Source organism: Cryptomeria japonica, chromosome 10, assembly GCF_030272615.1.
Source record: "Cryptomeria japonica chromosome 10, Sugi_1.0, whole genome shotgun sequence".
Taxonomy (NCBI): Eukaryota; Viridiplantae; Streptophyta; class Pinopsida; order Cupressales; family Cupressaceae; genus Cryptomeria; species Cryptomeria japonica.
Genome location: NC_081414.1, coordinates 252,377,239 through 252,389,631, shown reverse-complemented (window position 1 = coordinate 252,389,631; position 12,393 = coordinate 252,377,239). Strand labels below are relative to the sequence as shown.

Below are 12,393 nucleotides of genomic sequence, written 5' to 3'. Positions count from 1 at the left end.
GGGCTGTTCTATTACAATGTGGAAGACCTATTTATTACAATTCAAAGTTATTTTGCTGATCTGCCCTTGGGTATTGCATTTATGACAATGAGTTGTACGCATTGGTAGCTAAGAAGTATAAACATTTCTTGTTGGTCAAATAAACTATAGTGCATATGGATCATCAACCATCGTAGGACCTTCAAGCTCAAAGAAAACTTCAGTGATGCATTACGGAAGGATGGGCTTCCTTCAACAGTTCCACCTGATTATTGAATACAAAAATGGTACAACAAATAAACTTGCAGATTTATTATCTAGGCCATCATTAATTTCAGCTATTTCTACTTTATCATTTCTCAAGCCATGTGGAAAAGAAGTTTGTGTAGAGGATTACGAGCATGACAAGGATTTTGGGGAATTATATCAACAGTTAAGAGAAGGTAAGCATTATATTTTACAGCCAAAAGCCGATTTTAGTGTAAAGGATGGTTTATGCTTCAAGTGCAATTTGTTATGCATTCCAAAAGAGAGGAGAATGGTATTTTTTAATAGAATCACATCCTTCTAGAATAGCTGGTCATTTTTTTGGGTTACGAAAACAGTTTCCAACTTGCAGCATTATGTTCATTGGCTTTATATGGAGAAGGGTGTCACAAAATTTGTTTGTAGGTGTAAGTTATGCAATGTAAGCAAAACTAATAATTGGAAATCAGGATTGTATCGGTTACTTCTAGTCCCAACTTGTCCATGGGAGAAAATTTCAATGGATTTGGTTGGAGGGCTGCCCATGACAAGGAAAGTTCATGATTATTTCTCTGTGGTGGTTAAAATTTTTAGAAAGATTTGTGTTTTAGTTCTATGTAAAAAGTCTTTGACATGAAAGGATGCAGTGAATTGTTTTTTTGCTAATGTTTTGACTTTGGATCCACTTTGGTTTGCCACAAAGTGTGATTTCAGATTGGTATTTGAGGTTTCTTGGTAAGTTCTGGTGCACACTTTGGGAGAAAATGGATTCCAAGTTGAAAAGAATCACAACTTTTTGTCCACAAATGGATGGACAAACTGAAGTGGTTAATAGGAAATTGGTTCATCTTCTTCATGGACATAATCTAAAACATCTTAAGACATGGGATGAGAGCATAGCATACATAGGAACATTCCTACAATTGGATCTTTTGCCATTTCAGACATGTTATGGCTTTTTACCTCCTAGCGTGCTTGATGTGTTTGTAGAACAGCCATGTAAGAAAGATAAGAATGTTGGCTCAGAGCTGAATAGGGCTGAAAAGTTCTTTTAGTATATTAAGTGCAGCTCTATGTACAAGAGAAGCATAAGGACGACCAAGAGAAGTTTAAGACATGATATGATCAACACTGCACAAAACACAAATTCAAGGTGGGTGATTAAGTTTGGTTGCATTTGGGCAAGGACAAACTTCAAGGAGCAGCAATAAAGATGGAGACTTTGAGGTATGGGCCTTTTTGAATTCTGAAGTAAGTAAATAAAAGTGCCTTTTTGGCTTGACTTGCTACCATACATAAAATTGTATTTGGTGGTTAACATAAAAAGTTTATGATTGTTTGAGCCATCAATGTTGGATGAGGAAGAAAAGTTGGTGTTATCATCAATGGAAGATCTCAATCTAGGTCCATAGTAGGAGCTTGAACAAGATGTGGTACTTCAAAAGGAGAGGCAAATATGCAAGAGGCTATGGAACATGGTTGGTTGGGTTGAAGAACAACTTCTAACAAAAAAAAATGGTACCCTAAGTATGTTTTTGGAAAGAAATTTCCACATCTTACGAATCTTGAGCTTTTGGGACCAAAAGCATCCTAATTGCGTATGAGCAATCCAAAAATTGAGTCTTGGTCATGATTTTAAGGTTGCGTTTTCCCCACTTAAGTTGAGGAGTTAAATCAAGGTATATTTCCATTAGACATTTCTGCCATTTTGACACAATTAGAAGATGGTAAAGGGTTGATAACAGTTAAGGATGATCTAGGGCATCTTGGGGAAGAAAATTTTGTGTGTAGTTCCAAAAAATGATGATTTTGGCTAACATTTGTAGGATTGCTGCTTACATAGGGGTTGAATGGCTTGTTTGCCTTGCCAAACTGTTTGATTGTCTCAATGAACAACTTAATTGCCCCGACAAATGACTTGAAACTTGCAAGCAAATTACTAGTAAATCGATGAACAATTTAGTTTGAATGTGGCATGTAATATAAAGGGTTGTGTTGGTTTGTTTCATCTTCTAGACATCATTGTTCTTGACTTTTCATTTCTTGGAAGGAACCAACATCTACTTGAGCATGTTGCAAGATGGTATGGGGGTAGGCACCCTTGTTTATTATCATTGTTAGCAGTTTTATGCTTTGGCAACCAGTGCTAGAGCAGGGTATGAGACCAAGTAGCTCAAAGATGGATGGTTTAACACTTTTCACTTGTTGAAGAGTTGTAAACGTCAGCAGCTCTAGACCTACATTTATCTTTCTTGATTGTACTTACTGGTTATAGTGGATTTGGAGAGTGATTTGTTCATACAAGCTGGAGTTTTTCCCCTTTATGAGTTTCTCTAGACCCAAACTCTGTGTTTCAGTCATTGTCTTGTGGGTGTTACTCTAATTTCTTGCTTTACATTGCTTTGGTATAATGTTTACTTGCATATCTATGACTGTTCTGTGGAAGTAAGGGCGGTATTCATTGTTTTCACTCATATGAAGATTGCTTTGAGTAGCCAGGATTGCAGAATCTGGAATTGGTGAGCTGTTCGAGAGTATCTGAGGCAGTTTATGGATGGTGTAGCCTCCAAGATCTGCACTTCTTAATTCTGGTTGGATAATTCATAATTGTATGCATTACTTTGGAAAGCATTCTGTCAGAGTCAACATATTTATCTTACAATTTTGCCTAAATTGTAAACTATGTGGCTTGCGGCCTGTAAGTGAATTTAATTGCTAATTGTTCACCTTTCCCACATCAGGACCTCGGTGACCAGAAAGTGCTAGGGTTTGTGTTCTAATTTTGAAAAATCTGTAAAGTTATCTAATATTCCAGCTAGGGACGTTACAAAAATATCCTTGATCTTAACAAGTTCTGGGGTTTGATTGTAACCAGAATCTATTGTTACAATTACCAAACTGCTAGACCTTATCTTTTGAAATTTAACTTAGTTTTATGGCATGCTTGAATTGCTGTTTTGTATTGTGTTAGATGGAAAAGGACAGTCTTATTCTATGTAATCTCTATTTTTTGTGACTTTTAAGTCACTTTCTCCTATTAGCCTTGGGGTAAATGCTTTGAATGTGTCTGAGGAATCTGAAATGAGAAGACATATTCTAAGCTGCTAGCAAATATGAGAGGCTGTTCCATGATTGATATCTGAGGAAACCACATTTATTATAATTTATCTGGATGATCATGCCAGATTAGATTTCAAGTCCTGAATGTTGCATCTTGATTCTGATTGTGGGTCTCTATTTGGGGTGAGATTCATTTTTTTACAGTAAAAAGGAAAAGAGACAATTCAAAATAAAGTTGTGATGATATAATGCATCTGGGAATCCATTATCATACAATGTCTGAAGTTACTGATTGTTTCTGATTATGGAGGCTAACCAACAAATTGCAGTGCATGCAATTTCTCTGTATGCAAAATGAAATGAATGTTAATTGTATTGATGTCTATAAATGACTAAAACTTGGAGTGTATTCCAAAGATGATTTTTTAATCTCTTCAATATTTGTTTCCTCTCGACTTCAATACTTAATCTAATTTAATATCATGTCATTTATCTAGGACTTTTGCTGATGGGTTCCCCAACCTCTTCATTTCAAATGCCCATGGTATCCGAGGACAACATGTAGCTTTTCTAGCCTCATTCAGCTCTCCTGGTGTCATTTTTGAGCAGCTTTCCATCATTTATGCCTTGCCCAGGATGTTTGTGTCATCTTTTACTCTTGTTCTGCCATTCTTTCCTACTGGATCTTATGAGCGCATGGAGGAGGAGGGAGATGTGGCTACAGCATTCACTCTCGCTAGAATTTTGTCAAACATACCCATTTCTAGAGGTGGACCAACAAGTTTGGTCATCTTTGACATTCATGCATTGCAGGTGGGTCCTAGATCTCTTTATAGTTTTTAAAATTTGAAGTTACTAATTCTCATGTAATGATATAATAATATGAATATGCATCAGTGATTTGTTATCTTATTCAAAATTGCAGAATCCATCTCTATTGAGCGATGGTGTTAAAAATTGCAAGTTTGGTAAATTCTGAGAAGATTGAATCAATTTCTGTCACAAGGGTTTTGAATTTTGATGTTCTTACTGAGTTGTACATGTTTCATTGCATAAAATACTTCAAAATGTTTGAAACCTGAAACTGTTTATTTTACTAGGTGAAATGGCTCTACCATGAAAAATGTTTGCATGATAGACAGCTTAAACTGTCTGTCTTCTGCACTACTTGATGTGGGTCACAATTGTAAAGGAAGTTGGCATCATGTAAATGCAGTAGTTACAAAGTAGACCATTCAAGCTCCTCAGAGATGGGTTCTTGTGTGAAAAAGTACCCATGATTTAAGTGTGTTGTTAAGATAGAATAATATTAACACACAAGCTACTGCTTTTCGTGTTCCTTGTCAAGATGGGTTTAACAGTTTGCACAAAATTAAATTGCCAAGGTTAATATTTCTGCAAAGGAAATTGCCAAAAGATAAAACTATAAGTATAGAGCTTGAGGCTTTATTTATGCAGTTTACAGGTGCAGCTTTCCCCAACTTATTTGGCAGAGAAAATTAATGTTTTAGGACTATTAGTGTTACAGTGATTTTAATTTTTCCATGTATAAGATTGATTATATGTAATTTGTAAAAAAATAAAAAATTAGATGTGGTTTGATCTCATGCAATTTAAAGGTGGGTGAAAAAGTCATTTATGTAATAATTTTTAAGTGAGAAGAGAGGCAATAAGGTGAATTAACCGTGCACAAATTATTATAACCTTTTTATCTAAGTTCCATGGCTCTTGGGCATGGCGGGATTGGGGGGGTGATATGGGGATGTAGGCATGGCGGACCAAGGGCCTAGTTTTTGGGGAGGGTGGAGAAAATATATATTGTACTTAAAAAAGTAGTTATAAAAAATGTATAAGGAATAACAAATGAAATTTGAAACTGAAACATATGCATTGAACAATGAAAATGCCAAATATCATTATACCCCTCGCAAAACCCCACCGCCCATTGATCTTTCTAGGGAGCTTCATGATACTGCAGTGTTGCATTTAGATTTTGGCATGCATTGATCCGCTGTAGGTACACATGGATATTTAGAGATAGAGGTGAGGCTGGAGTTCTTTTGGGTATTAGAGACTCATGTTGAGATGGTTACTCTTTGATGAGGTTTCAACAGCAAGTCTGAGGAGCCTTTCACTTGGATATGGACGTGATTTCATGATGGACTTGAGAGGAGATAGTTTTTGGAGAGTCATTGTGGCTAGGTGTGTTTTGGTGTAGCAATCTCATTTCCCACTCTTGGTATATTCGACAAAAAATCATTTGATAGGTATTGTCCACCTTGTTTTCAAATATATTTTGTTAGTTTTGGGGGATGCATTTGAGGAATGTTTGGCATGGTTATCTCCTTGTGCATATGCATTTAATTTATGATGATATTTATGAGAAGTTTAGGAGACGTTCTTGGGCTGAATTCCTAGTTTTGGAGTGGTTTTGAGTTTGATTTTCTTTGGTTATAGAAGCTTACATCCATGTTGGTTATTTTAGATACATATGCTTTTTTTGATCTATGAGATTGAACGGTTGGTTGTTGTTAAGGATTTTCAATCGGGGTTTTCTATAAGGGGTCTTACTTGACATAGCTTTGCACTTGGTGATGTTGGTAGAAGGATATGATATGATTTGTAGTTTCTCTCTACGGTCTTATGTTTCTTCCTAGAGGTTCTTATTCATCTAGTATGATCACTGTTGTGGTCATCTACTGTTGTTGTACTTCATTGTTTTTTTAGCAACAATATATATACTCTTTTAATGTATATCATTTGTGATTTGGAGAATTTGAGAGAATTGGAGATCATAGGTGAGAGAGTGAGCAGAAAACTATTTGTGGAAGTATGCTTTGTTTTGCAGCAAGTTAGTTGCGGTTTACAAATCATTGAATGTGTGTTCTTTGTACTAAATGATTTGATTATTAGCCCCACCTTTTGTGAAGTGCTATTTGGTAGACTTTGAGTTGCTTCAGTTGGTACCAAACTAGACGTTACTCATGCAATGGGAGCCCTAGGAGGTATATATGCCTTTCATAGGCTATTTTCATTGGATTGTAGTATCAATGGTCTAAAGGGTTTTTGCACATGATCAGCTTGGTGTGTTTTGTTACAAGGGGAGAAGGTAACCTTGAGCAGGATAGTGGATTATAAAGTGATGAGAGTCGTGGTATATATGTTATATGTAGGTCTATTTGTGGTTGGCATTAGTTTGATGTGAACAATTTGTTGTGGTTGTTGTTTTGGCGAGTTTGGAGAATGTGGTGCATACTCGATCTTGTTTTGGAGGTGTTTGGACTTTTGAGTTATGTTTTGGTAAAAGGTTGAAGTTGGAGAGATTGATGTGTTTGTATGACATTTAGTGTTTCATCATGGCTTTGGAATTCTTACCTTTTATTTGTCAGGGTGGTGATCACTTTGATGATGCTGCAAATATTTTTGTTAAGCTTGTGAGCACCATTATTAATTCAGAATTCAGTTATTTCCATTGCTATAATTTTTAATTTATATTGAATGATTTTTTATATGCTAATTTTAAAATTGTAAGTAAAATTTGGGAAATTAGTACATGATATTTAGGCTACATTTCAGGGGACTTAACTGGTTATTCTTGCTTAAAAGGACAAAGAATCCTAGAATCCTTATCCATTGGATTCATAAAGTCAATTACAACAAATAAAGAATGAAAGAATGAAGTGGAAGAGAGGAAGAAGTTGAATTTGTTATCTATGGGCTTGCCATAATTGTGAGCAATGTACTTTTTAAATCCTTCAAGGCATGATTAGTAGGCATTTGAATCTACACCATCTCTATGTGAATCATTAACAACATTAACAATTCTACAACCCCCTGGCATTAAAACGTTGAACTAGGGCTATGTTATCAGTTCATCTTACAAAATCCCTAGATCTTGGTCTAGTTCTAATGGTGTTTGTAATGACCATACCTGATTTTTTTTTGTTTAGTTGATAGAAATAGATGGAAATGCAGAAGTGTTTTGTTTTCAAGTTTCATTCAACAATATGATTGCATACATGGACTGTAATATCCCCTGCTGTTATATGGCGGAAATGTGTAGGGAATATTGACGAACAGTTGTCTGATAACCTTCAACCCACTGTTCTAGCTTTCAGACTGAATAACTTGCGTGTATGCAGTTTTGGACAGCTAGTATAATTCTGCGTGTTATTGACACTAGGGCACAAGAAATGCTTTGCAAAAGTAATCTTATAATATCAAAACCATAACTTGCTGCATTTAATAACTCATTTGGTTTTTTGCCATACATATATCTGAATTTCAATTGATAATTGAGCATCTATAGCCAAGAGACATTTCGACAAACACTTGGCATGCAAACTCCTAATATTATGAATATAGGCATATGATCATGTAGAGAGCTGCAACTAATTCTCCTTTATTATTTGCAAAACCAAATACAAATAACAAATAGATGTCTTGACTATTGTCTTACATTAATGATATATTCTAAATAATGGCATCTACAACAACAATTTGTTTATCTGATCAATGCACTACAAATTCATGAAAGAACCTGGTAGGATAAGTCGCCTATTGCTGGAATTGAAGAAGCAAGCAATAGCCACCAAAATGAGACCTCTTTGACGCCAAGTCAAATGTTTCTCAGTGCCGCCCCTGTTCTGAACACTTCAGACTGTAAATAAATTAATACCAAGTTGAATGCCCCCTTCTAAGCTTCCAAAGGCATCGTGGACTTCTCCTAAGGTGAGCGCTCCAGCCAAGGTATGAAATCGAAGCACTAATGAAGTGCTATAAGCAAAATCGTGGAACCTGTTCCATTTTGTCTGAGACTTCAATGACTTGAACAGCAGCTGCTACGGACCTCCTTCCACACCAAAAACCATCAATCAAACCCTAGGATGAAAGCGCTCCAATCAGGAGATGAAATCGTGGCTTCCATGGGCTCTATGTGCAAAATTGTGGTCCGTCTTCAATCATGGCAATGTCTGAAACAGTGACTGAGAATACAACTCAGAACTTTTGGTAGATACAATCAGCTCCTTATAGCAAATTGGTGAGGATCATTAGCATCAAGATTATCTTCATTAAACTTCCATAATCGAACCCTAGCAAGATGGCCTTTGGCCACAAATTAAGCTCAATGAGATGACTGAGTTATCATCTCCAGCTGCAACCCTTCAAGAGATGTTTCACTCCCTCAGTTATGCTATCTATGGGAGGTATCATTCCCAAAGACAAGTAACCAACTGCAGAAACCTTAGGCTCCACAAGCTCAAATACACAATACAGATGTCAAATAATCGATGCCCAACAATGAACCGACCCCCTCTATTTATTCTTTTTCTCCAATGGATTGGTTCCCTTCTAGAAGATTCCCTTTCAATAAAAAAATATTATTTAATTGCACTTTAGATTATATTAAAATATCATTATATTAGAAAGTGCAATTAACATCATACGTGACATCATACGTGAGAATACATTATCTCAACAAAAATCATATAGAAATAGAATGTGAAGCCACAAGCAACTGCTCAAACGACCCTCTTAACAACTCCTTGGCCTACGAGGGTCGAGTAATAGGCCAGACTCCATCAATGTCTGAGTACTAGGGAGAAGGGGACATTACATGTTACCTATGGGCTTGCCATAATTGTGAGCAATGCACTTTTTAAATCCTTCAAGGCATGATTAGTAGGCAATTGAATCTACACCATCTCTATGTGAATCATTAACAACATTAACAATTCTACAACCCCCTGGCATTAAAACGTTGAACTAGGGCTATGTTATCAGTTCATCTTACAAAATCCCTAGATCTTGGTCTAGTTCTAATGGTGTTTGTAATGACCATACCTGATTTTTTTTTGTTTAGTTGATAGAAATAGACGGAAATGCAGAAGTGTTTTGTTTTCAAGTTTCATTCAACAATATGATTGCATACATGGATAATATCATAACATTGCAAGAGAATATCTTTGTATTACATTTTCAAGCATATAATAACTGAATTGCAATATCAAAGAGATTTGATTCACAAGCTGAAATCAGATTCAAGGAATTAATATCAGATCTGTTCATAGACCAAACAATGCAATTATGAACAACAAACCGGTGACACAAGACCCGGAATATCTTTGTATTACATTCAAGATATAATAACTGAATTACAATATCAAAGAGATTTGATTCACAAGCTGAAATCAGATTCAGGAATTTAATTTCAGATCTGTTCATAGACCAAACAATGCAATTTTCAGATATTCAAATGAACAACAAACCAGTGTTACAAGACTTGGACTCGCTTTGAACTCAGCAAGCTTATTTTGGACTTAGAGTTGGACTTGGCGCCCAGACTCGGCAAAGACTTGACAAATTGAAAAACCCAAGAAATTCAGAGATTTTTAAGGATTGAAAACTTGTTTCATGCACCCTCGGTCAGACTCTGAGACTCTGCTGAGACTCTACTAGCTCGGTCAGACTCAGCGAGTCTGTTGAGACTCTGCTAGCCTTCGTTAGACTCGGCAAGTTCGAGTCTTGAAGCTTGTAGATTCTGCAAGATTGCCTCGCCTCGGGAATTGGCAAGACACGACAATTCTGGCAGATTCTTGTAACTATGCAACAAACACATTCCAATTCCTCAGAAAAGCATAAGTGCAAGTGCCAATCAACCCCGTACTGTATCTTCTCATTAAGGAATCAATTTACAATGCAAGAGCACCTCAGAATGCAGATTGCAGACTTCTGATATTGCAGATTTTAGTTCAGTCTGAAAACCCAAGACAAGAAAAATAGTACGACCTTGTAGGGGTGATTGTAGTTTTAAAAATCAGTTCTTTGCCAAACATCACAAATGAATACTGCAAAGAGGTTGCCCAGCTATGGTGAATCCAAAGGAACAATACCCAAATGATAGCCTGAACGTCTTCAAGAGTTATGAGTAAATCTTTGATTCCCAGCTACTCAAGAAAAAACACTTCTAGAACAAAGAAAATTCACACCAAATTGAATATAATCTTCTAAACTCAAAGTACACAACCAAAATCCACACACCACATCAAAACCAATAAACCCACTTCAAAATACTGAATATATCTTCATTTTATTCAACTCCCCAATCACCCAACAAGCCAAAATCACTGAAAGATCTTATAACTTGAACACTAGCCAGCTAGGGTGGGCCTTTCACCACCCAAACCAGCTATGTAGCAGAGGGTTTTTGTCCTCCAACCGGTAAAGATGAATTTTGGAAGCATTATAGCAACATTACCTTAAGTTGTCGAAGAAAGTATACCAAGTGAGAGCTCAAAATATGAATATAAAGAGTGAAAGATAAATTGGGGCAACCACTCTTCAATTTGGAATCAATTTCCCTCCAAAACCGTTTTCAAAGCACATGAGAAATAACCTCAAGAGGGTCGAACTTTTGGAGCTCTCAAATATAATAATTTTTTGATTCACTTTATTTCTCTATTCCCATCTTGGTGTCACAATAGGAAGTGAATAAAATAAACTTTTAAAAAAAATTGTGAATTTAAAAAAATAGTGAATTCCCCCCCCCTTTCTTGGCTTAACATTAGGAAAGCTAACTAGTCTCTTTTAAAACAACTTCAAGTCACCATGTTACTAGGCGAGGCACAAGGGGGTACATGTTATAAAGCAACTTTATAAAGACAGGGAATAAATTTAATATCTTTCTAAAACATAAGAACTAACCAAGTCCAAAACCGGAAACCATTGAACTGTATTGAAAGAGGAACAAAGGCCAAGACCTAGTGCTAAAAATAGCACTTACTGAAAATAGAAATATGCCAAAAATAGAAAGTTTTCCGAAATCTCTAAAAATCACTTAAATAGTTCACCTTAGGACACTGAGTCCCCTAATCACATCCACTTAGCCTATGGGAACTTGGGAATAGGCTAATGGAGACCTCAAACTGAGCTAGGTGCAAGAAGGGGAGATGACTGTTTGGGTCTTGGTTTGAATATCTTGTGGGCCCTTTTAGGGTCTTGCCAAAGAGACTTGGATTCACCTAGTGTAATGTTCCCTATTCAAAGTTGTCATGGTTCAAATTATTTATCAATCATTAATGAATAAATTGTCAATTTATCATACTAGATAATTAATTCTATCATCCCTAATCCATAAATCTTAATGCAATGTACCAACCTCTTGTACTACTTCAGCTTTAAGGAAGAAGGAGGATATGTATGTTACCAAAGCGCTTAGAGACCAACTACAATAGGTTCCCTCAAACTTTACAGATCCAAGCCCTTACCTCTCTTGGATCTAGACTCTATACCCTCAAGGCTTACGGGTCGCTGATCCCCACCCTATCTTGGGACTTAACCTATTGCTTGGATTTGGACTGCCCCTCTTTGGAACATCTCATTCCCATCTTCTTAAATACTCACAGTAATAACATGATTTAGACTATAAGTATACTAATTTCTTATGTATTATGAATATATATGAAATTAAGTATGACTGCCATACATATTGCAGTTCATATTAATATTACAATTAATTCTGCATAAGAACATTATCAGGCTTCATATATTAAGCATACTTATTAAACACATCCTCATGCATACCACCAAGAATGAGGATGTTGCTGCCTGTAACTTAATAACAGTTCTGATCTTATCTGATCTGATCCTTGGTGATGTCACTAGATGCTTTTGATTCCTTCCCTTTATATCTCTCAATTTGAGGGAGAGGTCACACCTCTTCATCATGTATGCCATTTGGCAAGAGACATACCCTTTCACCATTAGCACCCTTTGAAAGAGTGCAACTCTTCATTATTCTACCCTTTGAAAGGGACACAGCCTTTCATAATCAGATCTGCACTCATTATCTAAGTCAGATCTGCACTTCTCATTTCCAAATTATCCCCCCCTCTCAAATGAGGTTTTCTTCTCCCTTTTATATCTCATTGTTGAGGGAGTCACAACTTTTCCTTTCATGTCTTTTGACTTTTCATTAACTTAATTAATTTTTAATTAATCATATTTAATTATATTATTTTATATTTTAATTTAATTTTTAATGTTTTAATTTTATTATTATCATTTATTATTAAATTCTATTTCAAAGTGGGGACATTACACCTAGGT

General features: G+C 36.0%; 1 protein-coding gene across 2 annotated transcripts in view; it reads left to right on the top strand.

The window, feature by feature from the left end:
* LOC131059843 (ribose-phosphate pyrophosphokinase 4) overlaps positions 1-12,393 on the top strand; it is a 137,623-nt gene that overhangs the window by 60,391 nt on the left and 64,839 nt on the right. For both annotated transcript variants that reach the window (XM_057992893.2, XM_057992892.2), the window contains exon 2: positions 3,783-4,098. In XM_057992893.2, the coding sequence (XP_057848876.1) occupies positions 3,783-4,098 (316 nt within the window). The remainder of the gene's footprint in view (positions 1-3,782; positions 4,099-12,393) is intronic.